At 39.2% G+C, this 18,837-nt stretch overlaps 1 protein-coding gene across 1 annotated transcript in view; it reads left to right on the forward strand.

Moving 5' to 3' along the window:
- The window catches only part of LOC136872123 (18S rRNA aminocarboxypropyltransferase), a 46,004-nt gene that overhangs the window by 4,574 nt on the left and 22,593 nt on the right, over window positions 1-18,837 (forward strand). Inside the window, exon 2 of the mRNA XM_067145971.1 lies at window positions 5,581-5,762. Within this exon, the coding sequence (XP_067002072.1) occupies window positions 5,581-5,762 (182 nt within the window). The remainder of the gene's footprint in view (window positions 1-5,580; window positions 5,763-18,837) is intronic.

Consider the following 18,837-nt stretch of genomic DNA (forward strand, 5'->3'; position numbering starts at 1 on the left):
TGACCTGGTCCACGACCAGTCCTTGCGAATGTTGGATGCGCACGCCATTCTGTCTTACCATCCTTGCCTGTCAAATTCACTTCAGAAACACCAACACCGCATCCGTCATCACCAGATAGCTCACTATTTGTATCATGGTCAGTAACCTGAAGATTGTCAATTTCACCTTCATCATCACCTTGTGGCTGCTGTTTGGAAGTATCTTCTGCTGCCTCATCAACTTCTTCCAATAGGCATCCTACTGCTTTGTCTCTGTCTTTCACAAATGCAGTTGTTCTTTCACTTTCTTCCTTTTGAACACACTCTATCAATAATCGGATCCTTTCCTCTTCAGCAGGATCCATATTGAGATGTATATGCACACGAAACTAAACGAATCTAGTAAAACACAGCCGGGCGCGTACTGGTCACAATGACCGAGACACAAGTTACACTAACGGGTGCATCAGTGTAAAAGACCGCAGACTGACTCGAAAATCTACCTTCCTGTCTACAGGGTGTCTGAGGAGGGGCCACCCTATCAGGTGGCTAGATGATCCCTTGGGGGAGATAGTCTGGAGGAGGGTGGGCATAGCTGACCTTCAGACGGATTCCCTGACCAAAACTTTCAGAGATCGGTCGTTTAGACCGCTACATGCCTGATTAAGGGTTAATGATCAAGCTATTCCTCCCGACCACCAAAGACATCGATCACCTGCTGGCACAAGGGATCTACATCTATCGTCAACACTATCATGTGGAGCCATCTCATGCTTCCCCATCTCAACCCCTGCCTTGTGAACGCTTCCTGCAATACAACAGTCACAGCACCAACTGATGCTTTGCAGAGCATCCTAATTGCAGGCACTGCAGCCAAATATTCAGGCACCACCTCAGTGCCACCTAGTCAGACTCACGTCACCTATTCAGAGAAATGCAAAGTTCGCCCCACACCACCGATAGATCGAACGGATCTAGTCACTCCATTGAGGATAACCAATACCCCCACACGCTCTACAGACTCCTTTTATCCACCGCCCAACATAATCATAAACTCCCTCTTCTTTTTTTTTTTCCTGTTTCTGTTTTCTTTCATACCATTCCCTCTCACTCCCGTTTCCTCTCTTTTTCTCTCTTATCTTGAAATATAATGAGAGGATCATCACCTTGGAATTAACAATGCATAATTAAATATCCGCTCATCAAGAAGAGTTATCCCACCATTCATTCACTCATTCAATCATTTATTCACTTATACGTCTCCATATACCAGCCCGCATCTCTTGGCCAGAGATAGGGTGTAACCCTCAGAGTGGCCCACCTCCCCACCTCAGGGGAGGAAAGAAAACTTGTTTAGATAGATAGATAGATAGCCTTCGCTATATACCCTAGTCATGCGTCTTGGTAGGTCTGCTAGTTACCAACTAATGAGCCCAAGTTGGCACACTGGGGCGAAATGGTGGCAACCAAGAATGAGTTAGCCAATAATAATCTGGAAGGAATAAGCTATATAATGGTGAAATATCAACTGAAATAAGTTAAGTGATTTTGGGAGATTAGCCACCGTATACAAACCTGCAAACTTTCTCTCTTTATAATATTAGTATAGTTGTTTTGGTGAACCGGGCGAGTTGGCCGTGCGGTAAAGGGCACACAGCTGTGAGCTTGCATTCGGGAGATAGTGGGTTCAAACCCCACTGTCGGTAGCCCTGAAGATGGCTTCTCATGGTTTCCCAATTTCACACCAGGCAAATGCTGGAGCTGTACCTTCGTTAAGGTCATGGCCGCTTCCTTCCCACTCCTAGGCCTTTCCTATCCCATTGTCGCCCATAAGACTTATCTGTGTTGGTGCAACGTAAATCAAATTATATGTTGTTTTGGGTCTCTTCCAGAAGGCCACAGAAAAGGCATCTGACAACTCTTAGGTGAGACACCTAGTAATTATGATAGCTTTTTGTGACAAGAATTTACGCTACCCTCATTTGTTGGATATATGTATTTGTGTGTGGGGACCTTATCTACAATTCTCAGCCATTGTTGTGAATTGCCATTAATTTATGTGCCTGAACTATGCCTATTTAAAATGCATATTTTGCCATTGTTACGTCGGTCCTTCAATTTCTCTGATTCGCTCAATAAGCTAGTTGATTCGAGCGCGCAAACGCACTTCTTCTTTTAACTGAGTGATGCACGACTTGCTCACCTGCACGCCAGTCTGTTGCCGGCTGAGCGCCGTTATGGATGCATTTGGAGAAGTTGTGGCGTACAAGACGCATTGAGATTTGGTGGAATGGAGTCTGATACTCCAGGCTAATAACCATGGAATTAGGCCGTTGGCCTTAGTTATTGTGTAATTATATACCTAATGTAGTATCTATTCATCGTTCTTTCGTATTTGTGTTGTGGAATGAATATCTGAGTGAGTGTACCTTTTGCAATATGTGCTAACTACGTAACTATTGGATTATATTAAATTGGACACCCAAGGATGTAAGTACAAGTACCAAGCTCGATAGCTGCAGTCGCTTAAGTGCGGCCAGTATCCAGTAACCGGGAGATAGTGGGTTCGAGCCCCACTGTCGGCAGCCCTGAAGATGGTTTCCCATTTTCACACCAGGCAAATGCCGGGGCTGTACCTTAATTAAGGCCACGGCCGCTTCCTTCCACTTCCTAGGTCTTTCCTATCCCATCGTCGCCATAAGACATATCTGTGTCGGTGCGACATAAAGCAAATAGCAAAAAAAGTAAGTGCAAGTATCATCTTAATTGTTTCGAAACTGTTCTACTGCCGGATTATTTGGAGAAGAAGAATGTGTGTGACACCTATTATATTTTAAAAAATTGGCAACGCTGCTAGTATTATTTCGTGTCTACTTCGCAACTGTAATTGAAATTAGGCGTATAGTTTATGGACATGTCGACCACCGGTCTTTCATTAAATTAACCTGGAATTTCTTCTGCATCGGACATTTTAATGATACAAATTGTACCCCCACACTGTTAAAATGTAACCTAACCAGATTTTTGTAAAATTCTATATCTAAATCATAATTAATTAAAGTGTAATTCTGGAACTTGGTATATGCGCTGATGACGGGCGAATTATTCCATTCCTTGTATTTTACTGAGATTATCGTTGTGCTACCTTTTTCTGTTTCTTAAAGTTATTACTATTATTATTAATTTCGTTCGTGGATTTCCTTCTACTTTTCTTGGTTCATATTTGTGGTATCCGTTGGACTGTTATCAATGTTTTGAATGACGTTGTGTGCTAGTATTGTTTTCATAATGGATCATTGTTTAATTACTTAATGGGATGGTTTATTTCTGGTCTTATTCGGCCATTACCGTTTTCCAGAGCCTCCTAAAATTAAAATTTAATAACCGGTATTTAAATCCTCTATTTATATTTGGTTGGAGGAAATGTTAAATTCAAAATGTTATAATTATATTATTGTAATAGAGTGGTTGTAGGAAACTGAAATTTGTTTCTACCATTTCTTAAAGATACTTAGGTTACCCTCCTCAGATTATTCGTGTCTGTGTTTTATTTCTTTCTTTCATTCATTTCTGTGTGTCATATTTTAATCTTATCTCCGGCACACTAATTTTGTGTGGGCCTTGTCTGTTGTTTTTAAATTGGATGTTGGCTTGGTTTTGGGAAGCTGCATGCTTCGTGTGTACCATTGTTCGTTTTCTGTGGAATTTTAAGTGTTTCCCTTCATAATTTGTAAATGATTTGAGGCATATTTTTATTCGGGCTCGTGCTAGTTTTTCTTGTGTACTTTTAATTATTTACATGTGGAATATTTGGTTGGCTATCATTGCCTTTAGTATTCCATGTGATTCTGTGTTTCTGGGATGATTGAAATCCTTGAGTACAGGGTCTGGAAACAAATTTCAGTTTAGTAAGATTTATTGTAGTATACCCGCTTACAAAAACATTGGTCAGTGGTGTAATTAATTTTCTAAAGCACGAATCCATTTTAATATTTGTCGTTTATTAATTCTAATGCAAGCTGTAGGTTGTAACCTGTGTGTGTATTCACGATTTTAATTTAAAATATACATTTTTCTCTTATTTTAATGAAATAATTTTTTTTTTCCTTTATGGGGTATATGTTCTTCTATTTACTTATTTATTACTATATAAAATTATTTTACGTTGTTATCGGAATGCACACTCATATTTTTATTGCTTTAAAAATTAATTTAATCCATAATTCAAAGAGGTTATTTAAAATTTACTTATTTGTTCTTCAGTTTTCATTCATCAATTTTTATTTTCCTAATTTTTAAGTAAAGTTCAGTTTATTGAAATTTAATTTTGCTTTCATTTAGTAGTTAGTAATATTGACCTGTCAACACCTCAAGTAGCTAGTTATGATCCTGCCCTTTTCCTTTGTGTTCTGTGCCCTCCACGCTAGTATATTTAATGCTGCTGCTGCTCGATGGTACGTATTTTGCTTATTGTGCTCATTTGGTGCTATTTATGGGTTTTGATTATCATTCCTGTTTTCATCTTCATCGGGTTGCACTTTTAAAGGGAGCAGATAGTTTAAAGAAATATAGAGCAAGTCCAAAAGGTTGTGCATCTGGTACCCTTAAGGTGAATACACTGGCTGACCTGTTGGTATTATAAAAAATGGAGCACAGCAAGTCTATTAAGAATTCAATTATCTACAAAAAAATTCATATTTATTTCCTTCCTAACTCCAGCATTTTTCCAGGTAAAAAATCTTACTCTGTGTTGGTGCATGCTTTATTCTGATAAATATTAACAAGTCTTAATTTTCTGTATGTTTATGTATGTAATTATTGTATAGATAATTTATAGTAATTTAATCAGAAGGAATGAAATACAAATGGTTGTTCCACATTTAACTGTTAAGCACTTAATATAACAGGAAAAGAAAATAGATTCAGAATACAATAACCAAGACAAAATAATGTAAGATATAACTGATTAGATCAATAAAAAATGACTTGTGAAATCATAGAACAGAATAAAATGAAACTTCAACTTGAATTAAATGTTTTATTTTTTCGTTTTCCCTTGACCAGCTCTGTGTGCACTTCAAAGGTAAATTTGTCATATTGTTTGACAGGATATGCCGTGTAATGCCATTTCAATTTATTTTTTTTCAGTTCATTTAATGTTTTGCTCAATATCAAAACACTTTGCACCTCCTTCCATTTTAGAAAAAAATAAATCTTGCCGCACAGGCTGAAAAGTAGGAATACTGGATTGCTTTGCACTGCTGCTAGCTTTGGCCATGTCTTCACCATGAACACATGTATGTTACTGTATGTTTGGAAACTCCACTGCATGAGCAAGCTACCCCACAGCTGTGATGTCACCTGCTGCTGCCCTGCAGAGAGAGCTGACACCCTGTAACTCCTTGCTCTAACGCAGCAATCCTGCCAGTGTCTGACGTCGACCTTCCCTGTTATTTCATCCCTCTTTTTGGTGAAGAACCTATGTGATTGACCTCCAGTCTACTAATACTGCTTGTACTTGTGGTAGATTCTACTGTTATATAAAACATTTCTTGTTATTTTTAAGTATTTTTAAAGTAACACGTTTCCATTCAAATTCAGACTCAGAAGAAGAAGACCAAGGTTACATCACTGAAGCTCCCTTCCCAGTAGCTATGTGGGATTTGGAGCAGTGTGATCCACGGAAGTGCTCTGGAAGAAAGTTGTCCCGACACAGACTAGTACAGACACTGAAACTTGGCCAGCGGTTTAATGGTATCGTCCTAACACCGATGGGAGAGAAGGTATATTTAATGTTTAGAAGTATGTTGAACACCACTCTGCTTTAGACAACAAAGCCTATACACTCAATCAAAAATGGTACATGTAGCAAGAAATGACCCATATATCTAGAAATCTGTTCTTGTTTTTTTCAAATTCTGTAAGGGCTAGGAGGAATCAAGTTACCCACCATGTTTCCTTCTCAATTCTCTCACCAGGAACTGGAATTTTAAGCTGAGATGCTGGAAAAATCTAGCAGTGTTTCTTCACCTTGTGGCCATTAGATGAAAGTGTCACCCACATAAAAGTACTATCTGATGAGCTTCCGTCTCCACTGCAAACTTCCGAAACTTCCCCAGTAAAAATTGTTTATGATGAGATTTAATGGACTCCTTATAATGACCCGATCAGTTTCATCAAAATATTTGCCATCCCACTGGAAGTGTTTCATCTGTGGAGACAAATGGAGGGAAAAGTCCTATTTCCTGGACGCATTTGTGAGAAGGGGAACCGACTCCTCTTTAGTAAACACTTGTCAAGATAAAATGACATGAACAAGATATTCAGCCAAGCTTTTACAGCAGTGAGAAGGCAAGGTGGTGATGCTGTGCCCATTCTTGTGTCATCTGATGGGAAGCTCAGATTTTCTAACTTCAATCTTCTGTAGCCCTTCTCTTGTTTTTCATCCTAATATCAATCTTTTGAAAAGTGCAGAGTTATCCTTACAGAAATTTTCCCAATATTTTATGCTACAGTATTTATAAAAATAGCGCCATTTGTTTAAAAGTCCCTTTAGTTGCTGTTGAGAAACTGAGGAGTCAGGAATTTTCTCCCCAAGAGTTTTTAAATGTGTCATATTTGAACATCCTCAGATGTCGCTGACCTTAGCCAGGATCAAACCCACTATCTTGGAAATAGAAGACCAATGAATGAATGAATGACACACAGCCACTGACTTTGCTGCTATATACACTGATCTGAAGAGAAAAAAAAAAAGATCATTACATTTGTTGAACGCCATGTGTCCGTTTTTCCATCAGAGGTCAGCACAGTCAGACTCCTACAGCCCCAATGGAAAGGGAGGACAGAGTCACGCACCTCACCAGCGTCAGTGATTTTGGTTACAAGACTTGACCTAGCGTGGGTAACGGTGCTGTGTGTGGTGCGGTACATCATGGACTACCGCGTCCTAATGTATATTTTGTACAGTGTAATTAGTTTTAATAAATTAAGTATGTAATGTACATTATATTGGCCTTCCCTTTGCACTTAATGATGAAGTACATTTCGTGGACTGTGGGAAGAGATAGGCCTCATTCAACATGAGTAAACAACTCGAAAATGAGACCAAACAACATTTTCTTTTTTAAATGTTTTGTGTGTTACTAAACATATTTGTAATGTATACTGTGCATATTATTCTCATTGTCATAGGTTAGTGTTAAGTTCTTTTTGCAATAATTTGTTACATTTTTAGGATTATGTTTGTGGGTTACTGTAGTCACGTCCTAGTTCGTGAACCATGGGCAACGGCTGAGTGGCCTAGTAAGTGGTCCTGAGAGTCGGATACCAGTTGCTATGGAATGGGAGTGGGCATCTCGGACATATTCTGAGTATTGGCTCTCCTTGTGCTCAGGCGGCTAGGACTATACAATTCACCGGTGGTCCATAACCCGTTAGAGGAGAGATCCTCACTTGGACTATGTGCAAGTAGGGCAGCATCCTGCTTCATGAATTTACCGAGCTCAGAACACTTTAAGCAAGCCTCGGACCTATGGGAGTAATGGAGTCCCACTCCCATTTGACAGGCGAGGGACTCCTTGGAAACAACTTGGCGAACGAAATGGAATTCGATGGGGAGCTATCAATATTATTTATTTATTTATTGATGTCTTTATTTGTGGCGAAGTTAGGGCTCTTGGCCCTCTCTTACACTTAACCACATTATGCGGCTTAATACTGAATCCAAACTTAATATTCAAACTTAACACAGTGTATATAATATAATAGTAATATAACTTAATAAACTCTAAAACTAAAAGATTACATCCTAGGTCTAAATTTAGAAAAATAAATTCAATATTAACTACTCTAGGTGGAAATCATAAAATATAACAGTAATTTATGTAAACTTTTGGGAACTATTTACTACAGGCATTCACTCTCACATTCACACATAACTACATGATATAGCCTACGTATTCAAGAGGAAATCTTTAGACTGTCTTTTGAAGGTAATTAATGAGGAACAGTTTCTAATTTCAGGGGGTAAAGCATTCCATATTCTAGCGCCCGACACAAGGAAAGAATTACTGAAGGCAGATGTATGATGTGGAGGTATTGCAATTGTTGACCCAGATCGCGTGTCACGGTCATGAAAGGAGGATAGAAAACGGAAATTACTGGAGAGATATTCAGGTATATTTTCGGTCAAGAGTCGATAGATAAGGGTTGATACATGGTGATTCCTCTGCTTCTCTACTTTTAACCAAGAAAGTTGTGCATAAAAAGGGGATACATGCGAGGCAAAATTCAATGAAAAAATAAATCTAATGCAGGAGTTTAAAGCTCTCTGCAATTTCCTATTTTGTTCACTGGTAGCATCCAGCAACACAACATCACAATAGTTAAAAATTGGAAGTATCAATGTTTGAACCAGTTTTATTTTTAAGTTGAGAGGTAATACGGTCTGGTGAATCTTAAGGGGATGAAGTGATGAGTGAACTTTCCTGCATACGTTAGTGACATGCTCATCCCAGTTTAAAGTTTCATTTATAGTGACTCCAAGGCTTTTTACTGATTTACAGAATGGGATAGCAACGCCATTTAGTTGAATGACTGGAATTTGTAGACTGTGTAGATGGGCAAGCAGTTTCCTCTGGCCTAGTATAATAGCTTGTGTTTTCGTTGGGTTGATGGAGAGAGAATTCTCAGCTGCATAACAGCTGATCTGTTCTAAGTTTCGGTTCATATTTTCAATAGCTGCATTTATGTCATTCACTTTTGTGTGACAGTAAATTTGAAGGTCGTCGGCATAGAGATGGTAGTTGCAGTTTTTCAACTTAGAAGAGATGTCATTCAAATATAAAATAAACAACAGGGGGCCGAGTATAGAACCTTGTGGCACACCATTAACTTTGTACTTCCACTCCGTTCTCTTATCATTCATGACAACACACTGTCGTCGGTTATGGAGGTAGGAAGCGAACAATTTGAGAGCAGCGTGGCTAAAATGGTAGGAATGCAATTTCGCTATTAATATGTCCGTACTGATAGTGTCAAAAGCACTGCTGAAGTCTAGGAGAATGAGCACGGTCACTTTGCGTTCGTCCATTGCTTTTCTTACGTCATCCGTAACTTTTAGAAGAGCAGTAGATGTACTATGTCCTTTTTTAAATCCAGATTGCAGGTGATCAAGTAACGAATGATGCATCAAATATTGGAGCAGTTGTTCATGCATGAGTTTTTCTAAGACTTTCGAAAGTGAAGAAAGTATACAGACAGGTCGATAGTCAGATGGAGAATTTGCTAGAGATTTTTTTGGTACTGGGAAAATTAAGGCATCCTTCCAAACAGTTGGGAAGTAGCCTTCCAAAAGACATGAGTTACATATGTGGGTTAAAATTGGCAGTACTACATCTATCAAGGTAACGACGAAGGATATCGGGATGTCGTCCACTCCGATTGCTTGCGATTTGATTGATGTTAGTTTTCTTCTTACATCGTTTTCATTTACTTTACGAAATTTGAACAAAGGCCGTTGTGGTAATGGAGTAGATTGAAGAGAATTTATTGTTGTTTGTATAATATGAGGGTGGGTATTAACTATTTCTCTAGTAAAGTGGGCATTTAATTCATCTGGATTTATGTCATGCGTATTGGAGTTTGTAGTTTGCCTCCCAATACCTACGGATCTGAGTTGTTTCCAGGTACTTTTTGTGTTTAAGTTACTGGCTAATTGTTGGAAGTACGCATATTTTTTGTTTCTGATTATTTGTTTAACTTTATTTCTAAGCACACGGTACTTTTCAAAATCTTCAGATGATAATGTCTGCTTGTAACATCTGTGTAGTGCATCTCGTTCAGCCATTGCGGACTTAATGTCATTTGTTAACCATGGAGCAGCTTTTCGAGTCACCCTAGCAGTACGTTTAGGTACGTGTTTGTTATACAATCCCAACAATAATGTGTTAAACCTCTTTACTTTTTCATCATTGTCAGTCAAGTGCAGTATTTCGTCCCACGGGCAGAGATTAGCATCTTGTATCAATTGTTGAGGATTTAAATTTTTCATGTCTCTATAGGTTATCCACTTCGGCTTTGTTTTGGGAACTTTCAAAGAATAAGCTAAATATATGAGATCATGGTATGAAATACCAGGTACAGAAGTTTGTCCGTGTTTTAGTATTTTCTGAGGATTATTTGTGATAAGTAAATCTATTAGAGTGTGTGAGGATCCGTTAGCCGTGTGCACGTGGTGAGTGGGATTAAGTGGCAACACTGACATGTTACAAGAGGTAAGTATGTTCTGTAAACGATTTGCTTCAACGGAGTCTATTAACAGGTTTGTGTTAAAGTCGCCAAATATGAGTACATGTTCGTAGATAGGTAGGAGTCTTAGTAAATTTTCTTCGAAGTCTGTGAAGTTTCCTGCTTTTGGTGGTTTGTAAACAACTCCAATCAGTACTTTAGTCTTATCAACAGATAGTTCTACAAACATATATTCAGTTAAGGTATCGGTAGATAATGTCGAGGTATGTATAATCTTCCCCGTTAAATTATTTTTGTAGTATAGAGCTACTCCTCCTCCACGGCGCTTCGGTCTATTGTGAAAAACTGCATTAAATCCTTCTATATTTACCGAATTCAGAGGGACCGAGTCCTTCATCCAACTCTCACTAATTGCTACAACATTTACCATGCTTCCTTCAAAAATAGCTTTCAGCTCAGTGTGATGGGCAATTATAGACTGAGCATTGACATGGGCACACAATAATGAGCGGGGAAAGGACGAGAATTCTCTCTCCAGGTGACTGCGGGCGGGGTGAGAGGGGGTCAGGGAAAAAGAAGGGTGGGAGGGTTCAGTATCAAGGTGAAGGTTGTTTACCCTGCCCAGGGAGAAAGCTACGTTATTACCTGTGTTAGCCATAATCAAAAATAAACAGAGGGCAACTTACCATGGTTTCCTCTTGCCTACGTAAGCCACTTGAATCATTTAAACATTCACTCACACTAAACTTATAATAAAACCACTTATAATTAAATCGTAAATCCATGAGTCATGTACTCTACTAATCACCTAGCCCTGAAATAACAGCATTTAGTTCCGCTGTAGTGGTCACAGTGAATTTGTTTTTGTTTTTGCCTAGAACTACTATTCTTCCTTCCTGGGTCCAAACGTTACGCACTCCGAGCTGGTCTCGGGCTCGATTTAACAGTTCTTTTCTAGAAGCAGTCAGTGACTCCGTAACCAATAGTTTGGTGCCTTTGAAGAGCTTCTTAGCGCGCCAGACACGATCGCGAACATGAAACCGGACGAATTTGACTATAATCGGCCTGTTTCCCGAGGTCACGACTTCCGCAGCTGATCTGCGTAGAGGTCCCAATCTATGACAGCGATCGATGTCATCCATCGATAATTCCACTTGTAGGTAAGACTTTACTGTCTCTATCACTTTGGCATAGACATTCTCAGCCGGTTCTTCTTTCACCCCGTGTATGAGTAGACAGTTCCGTCTACTGTATTGTTCGGCTTCGTCAGCCCTGGCTTCGTGCCGGTCAAGACGCTGTTGAACAACTAGTAACTCCTCCTTTACACAAGAAATTTCCGCCGAGATGTACTGGCGAAAGTCTTTGAACTCGGAACAGAGGGAAGACAGATTTTCATCGGCGCGGTCGTTAGTGTTGGCAGCCCTGCTGGCACTGGCTGATGTCAACTGTTCCAAGCGAGCTTGGAACTCATCCATCCGTTTAACAAACTTTATTTCAAAGTCCGACACACGCTTATTTACACTTTTTACGGACATGTTTTTACTAGAACTAGACGTCAGTTGTCTGGTGTAATTACTGAGACACACTCACCGGACCTGTCTGCTAATAATCTTGCTAATTCAGGCTGGTAACACAGAGCTCTCCTACACAACACACACAGCACGCGCCATTATGTTATGGGGCTTATGGAAGAAAGAAGGTAGAACTGGCTGAGTCAGCAAAGAGGATGCATCTGGATGTGCTAGGAGTAAGTGATATTCGGGTAAGGGGAGATAATGAGGAAGAGATAGGAGATTATAAAGTGTACTTGACGGGTGTTAGAAAGGGAAGGGCAGAGTCTGGGGTAGGGCTCTTTATCAGGAATACCATTGCACGCAACATAGTTTCTGTTAGGCACGTAAATGAGCGAATGATGTGGGTAGTTTTGTCAGTTGGAGGAATTAGGATAAGAATTGTGTCCGTGTATTCACCATGTGAGAGTGCAGATGAGGATGAAGTTGACAAGTTTTATGAAGCATTGAGTGACATCGTGGTCAGGGTCAACAGCAAGGATAGAATAGTGCCAATGGGCGATTTCAATGCGAGAGTTGGGAATAGAACTGAAGGATACGAAAGGGTGATTGGTAAATGTGGGGAAGATATGGAGCTAATGGGAATGGGAAGCATTTGCTGGACTTCTGTGCTAGTATGTGTTTAGCTGTTACAAATACATTCTTCAAGCATAAGGCTATTCACCGCTACACATGGGAGGCTAGGGGTACCAGATCCATAATAGACTATATCTTAACAGACTTTGAATTCAGGAAATCTGTTAGGAATGTACGAGTTTTCCGCGGATTTTTCGATGATACAGACCACTATCTGATCTGTAGTGAACGAAATATCTCTAGGGCTAGGGTAGAGAAAGTGAAATCTGTCTGCAAACGAATAAAGGTAGAAAATCTCCAGGACGAGGAAATTAGACAGAAGTACATGGATATGATTAGTGAGAAGTTTCGAACAGTAGACAGTAAGCAGGTTCAGGATATAGAAAGTGAATGGGTGGCATACAGGGATGCTGTAGTAGAAACAGCAAGGGAATGCCTAGGAACAACTGTGTGTAAAGATGGGAAAAGGCGAATATCTTGGTGGAATGATGAAGTGAGAGCAGCCTGTAAACGTAAAAAGAAGGCTTATCAGAAATGGCTCCAAACAAGGGCCGAGGCAGACAGGGATTGGTACGTAGATGAAAGAAACAGAGTGAAACAAATAGTTGTTGAATCCAAAAAGAAGTCATGGGAAGATTTTGTTAATAACCTGGAAAGGCTAGGTCAAGCAGCAGGGAAACCTTTCTGGACAGTAATAAAGAATCTTAGGAAGAGAGGGAAAAAGGAAATGAACAGTGTTTTGAGTAATTCAGGTGAACTCATAATAGATCCCAGGGAATCACTGGAGAGGTGGAGGGAATATTTTGAACATCTTTTCAATGTAAAAGGAAATCATCATGGTGGTGTTGCAAACAGCCAAGCTCATGGGGAGGAGGAAAATGATGTTGGTGAAATTATGCTTGAGGAAGTGGAAAGGATAGTAAATAAACTCCATTGTCATAAGGCAGCAGGAATAGATGAAATTAGACCTGAAATGGTGAAGTATAGTGGGAAGGCAGGGATGAAATGGCTTCATAGAGTAGTCAAATTAGCGTGGAGTGTTGGTAAGGTACCTTCAGATTGGACAAAAGCAGTAATTGCACCTATCTATAAGCAAGGGAACAGGAAGGATTGCAACAACTATCGAGGTATCTCATTGATTAGTATACCAGGCAAACTATTCACTGGCAGCTTGGAAGGGAAGGTGCGATCAGTGGTTGAGAGGAAGTTGGATGAAAACCAGTGTGGTTTCAGACCACAGAGAGGCTGTCAGGATCAGATTTTCATTCTGTGCCAGGTAATTGAAAAATGCTACGAGAGGAATAGGCAGTTGAGTTTATGTTTCGTAGATCTAGAGAAAGCATATGACAGGGTACCGAGGGAAAAGATGTTCGCCATACTGGGGGACTATGGAATTAAAGGTAGATTATTAAAATCAATCAAAGCCATTTATGTTGACAATTGGGCGTCAGTGAGAATTGATTGTAGAATGAGTTCTTGGTTCAGAGTACTTACAGGAGTTAGACAAGGCTGTAATCTTTCACCTTTGCTGTTCGTAGTTTATATGGATCATCTGCTGAAAGGTATAAAATGGCAGGGAGGAATTCAGTTAGGTGGAAATGTAGTAAGCAGTTTGGCCTATGCTGACGACTTGGTCTTAATGGCAGACTGTGCCGAAAGCCTGCAGTCTAATATCTTGGAACTTGAAAATAGGTGCAATGAGTATGGTATGAAAATTAGCCTCTCGAAGACTAAATTGATGTCAGTAGGTAACAAATTCGACAGAATTGAATGTCAGATTGGTGATGCAAAGCTAGAACAGGTCGATAATTTCAAGTATTTAGGTTGTGTGTTTTCCCAGGATGGTAATATAGTAAGTGAGATTGAATCAAGGTGTCGTAAAGCTAATGCAGTGAGCTCACAGTTGCGATCAGCAGTATTCTGTAAGAAGGAAGTCAGCTCCCAGACGAAACTATCTTTACATCGGTCTGTTTTCAGACCAACTTTTCTTTACGGGAGCGATATCTGGGTGGACTCAGGATATCTTATTCATAAGTTAGAAGTAACAGACATGAAAGTAGCAAGAATGATTGTTGCTACAAACAGATGGAAACAATGGCAGGAGGATGCTCAGAGTGAGGAGATAAAGGTTAATTTAGGAATGAACTCGACGGATGAAGCTGTACGCATAAACCAGCTTCGGTGGTGGGGTTATGTGAGGCAAATGGAGGAGGATAGGTTACCTAGGAGAATAATGGACTCTGTTATGGAGGGTAAGAGAAGTAGAGGGAGACCAAGACGACGATGATTAGACTCGGTTTCTAACAATTTAAAGATAAGAGGTATAGAACTAAATGAGGCCACAATACTAGTTGCAAATCGAGGATTGTGGTGACGTTTAGTAAATTCTCAGAGGCTTGCAGACTGAACGCTGAAAGGCATAACAGTCTATAATGATAATGTATGTTACAAATGTTTGCATTTTCACTGAATGTTCTGTTGCTGTCACTGACCACTTTCCTCATGCTAGATATACGTGTTTCCAGCCATGGAGACAATGACAGACTGCATTCATTGCGGCATGCTACTTACAATGTTCTAGATCATTTCCTGGGGATGTACATCCACTTCTCCAGTAGTTTTGGTCTTATTGCATTCATGATGCCAAAATTTTGACATCGCCGGACTGAATAGCTTAAACGGTTGAGGCGCTGGTCTTTTGACCCCAACTTGACAGGTTTAATCCTGGCTCAGTCTCGTGATATTTGAAGATGCTCAAATATGTCAGCCTCATGTCGGTAGATTTACTGGCATGTAAAATAACTCCTGTGGGACTTAATTCTGGCACCTCGGCGTCTCTGAAAACCATAAAAGTAGTTAGTGGGACACAAATAACATTATTTATTGTTATTAATTTTGACATCGGATTTTTTGCCCAGGCCTATCCCATAGGTATTCAGTAGGTTTGAAGTCTGGGCTAGATGCTGGCCAATTCAGAGTTAGTATCCCAAGATCGTAAAGGAATTCTAACACACAACAAGCGACATGAAGGCAGGCATTGTCGTGAATTAGTTTGACTTGTAGCAAAGAGGATTACACACTCTTTTTAACACCTCCTCAGTGTATTGGTGTGCATGTAGAGCACAGCCACTTATGATGACAAGCTCTGTTCATGCCTCACCCCAGATCATGAAAGAGCTACCTCCAAACAGTGTCCTCTCAGACATATGGCAGTGTGAATTTCGATATGCAGTCCTCCTCCATACTCTCTCCCTCTCTGCCATCAGATAACCAGAGACAAAACTGTGACTTATCTGTGAAGAGTACCATCGACCACTGATCCTCACTCCAGTGCCGGTATTGACACACAATTCTAATCACACTGTTCAGTGGTGAGGAGTAAGCTGCACACCAGCAGCAAATCAAAATGATTTCAAATTGACTTCCAGAAGTCTTCACCTTACAGTCCTCTCACTTACAGTGACGTTTCTTACTGTCCTGAAATTAGTTCTGGCCTGGACCGCAATAGTATGGCAATCTTGCAAGACCAAAAGACCAGGATCCTGTCATATCTGGCAGCCTGATCCACATTGTCTCTGATAGATACCGAGTTTGCGGAATCGTCTCAGAGCATGTGCAACACTTTCAAATGTTCACCAATCACATTAGTAGCATGACAAATTCTTCATCCATCTTCAATTAACAAGAGAGTTCTCACAGCATCCTACGATAAGAGGCATCTTGACTCCACATATGGAAGAAAAACTGAATAAATGTTATTTGTTACAACAATTATACCATAACTTCATAAGTTAAATTAATAAATTTCATTGTTTGTCCGTATTGAACCAAGATTACAACTTTGATTATAATTTGGATCCACCTTATTCAATACGTAAAAACTGTTGTTTAGATGAAATGACATATATTTCAATCAGAACTAGTTTCGACGCCCATTTGCGTCATCATCAGCTGATATAGGTTTTTGGAAAAATTGGCAATCACATAAGTTTATCTACGTCAAATTGAACACAATTTAAAACCATATTAACAAGCTAAAAATGTGTTACGATTATACTGCCTCAAAGTCCATATTTTCTACAAGTCCGAGACTTGCGAGTCATAAATCTTAAATAAAAACATATGCAAACCGGTTTGCTCACTAATAAAATAACGTGGATTTAAAAGAACAACAACTTAAAAATAAAATAGTCTTGAAGAAACATTAGCTTAATTTATCACACTTCTTAAAACGTGACGTAGAATCGTATTAAAATACTTCAATAAAATCTTCAGAGTCGCTTTAATGGAGCTGTCCTAGTGAGGTGGAAACGAGCAATTGGTCCTTTAAGATGTTAACAAGTACAACGTTCCCAGTTCAATGCAGACCTGAAATAATAGGAATGTAATAAACTATCACTTAACTGAAGAGGCAATATATAAAATTACGTCTTATAACGTAAACGTTTTTACATGACTCACCTCAAAAGATCGCTGTCCATGTGAAGCACAATGAAGCCTCGCGAGCAGTGTTGTGATAGTAATCAAGTGTCCAAGGTTGGTCGGGACCGAAGGGGGGAAATAGGGGAAAGTGGGGGGAGCAACTGAGGAGCAGCAACTTGTTGGAGCTCCGGAGGGCTTGGTCGTAAAAAGCAACTAGTTAAGCTATTACGCGTAATATGAAACACCGTCCTATTGACCGGGGTAAGTATCTTTTTTAAAAAAATCAATAAGAAAATCGAAAAGAATATTTGATTTTTCAGAAATTTCTTTTAAATTAAGGTTTGGATTAAAATACTGATCCAGGTGTATATAGCAACCCTCCGTAACATCCAGCGAACTTCCTTTTCCTAAGCTCTCCAAGATCTCAATGTCCTGTTCTATAGATGTGAATTTATGCTTTAGAGCAAGTACATGCTGGCCTACCGCAGAAAATCTGTTATATTTTATGGCATTAGTATGTTCCGTGTATCTAATTTTAAAACTTCGTCCTGTTTGACCTAGGTATGTGCACCCACAGTTGTTACATTTAAATCTATACACACCCGATTTGGAATATGGGTTCGATCTATTAACTGAGGCTGAATTGTGCAATACAACTGTATTATTATTATCAGTACGAAACAAAACCTTAACATTATGTTTCTTGAAAATATTAGTAAACTTATATATATCCTTATTATAAGTAAATATTGCGAACGCCTTTTGATTAGGTTAGTCTTTGGGCAAAGTGGTTTGTAAACGGTACCTAAAATTGTTGATGATACATTCCATAAAGCATTCACTAAAACAGCGAGAGCACTCCCCAAGATTCACAAGACCGGGGTTCCCATTCGTCCCATAATAAATTACAGACCCAGTCCTCTATACAAATTGGCTAAATTCATTCAGAAATTCCTTAAACAACACTATAGATTTACGGCAAACAAATCCATAAAGAACTCCATAGAACTGGTTAATAAATTAAGCAATTTTAAATTACAAGCTCACCATACCTTACATTCATTTGATATCGTCAACATGTTTCTGAGTATTAGAACCAATAAGTTGCTTCCTATTGTTCTCAGGAATCTAAGATCCTACAGTCAGCTAAGTGAACTTGAAATACAAGATTTCATTAAATTGGTTAAGTTACTTGTAAATAATAACTACTTCGTCTTTGACGAGGTCGTTTATAAACAGGATGGGTTGGCAGTGGGATTTCCATGCTCGGGAATCTTGGCGGAGATTTATCTGGATTCTTTGGAAACATACATGATGGAGAACGACAGAGAATTTGACAACATTCTGTTTTGATCTAGATTTGTGGACGATACATTAGTAATTTTAGACGAACGTGTTAGGGACGCAACGGCTACTCTAGAAGTACTTAATAATATTGACCCACAGATTAAATTTACTTTGGAGTCAGAAAGTAATGAATCAGTTCATTTTCTTGACTTAAAAATCAACAGATCGGATTCGTCTTTTGCTTATAGTATTTTTAGAAAGCCTACACAAACGGCAGTCACGATTAGACAAGACTCAGAACACCCACAGAGTCAAAAAAACTCTACATACAATAGTTTAGTAGAACGGGCTTTTAGGATCCCCATGACAAAAGCTAATTTGAATAAAGAACTCAATACAATCCGTTCAATGGCTAAGGTTAATGGTTTTAGTGAATGCTTTATGGAATGTATCATCAACAATTTCAGGTACCGTTTACAAACCACTTTGCCCAAAGACAAACCTAATCAAAAGGTGTTCGCAATATTTACTTATAATAAGGATATATATAAGTTTACTAATATTTTCAAGAAACATAATGTTAAGGTTTCGTTTCATACTGATAATAATAATACAGTTGTATTGCACAATTCAGCCTCAGTTAATAGATGAAACCCATATTCCAAATCGGGTGTGTATAGATTTAAATGTTACGACTGTGGGTGCACATATCTAGGTCAAACAGGGCGAAGTTTTAAAATTAGATACACGG

Source organism: Anabrus simplex, chromosome 1 (genome assembly GCF_040414725.1).
Source record: "Anabrus simplex isolate iqAnaSimp1 chromosome 1, ASM4041472v1, whole genome shotgun sequence".
Taxonomy (NCBI): Eukaryota; Metazoa; Arthropoda; class Insecta; order Orthoptera; family Tettigoniidae; genus Anabrus; species Anabrus simplex.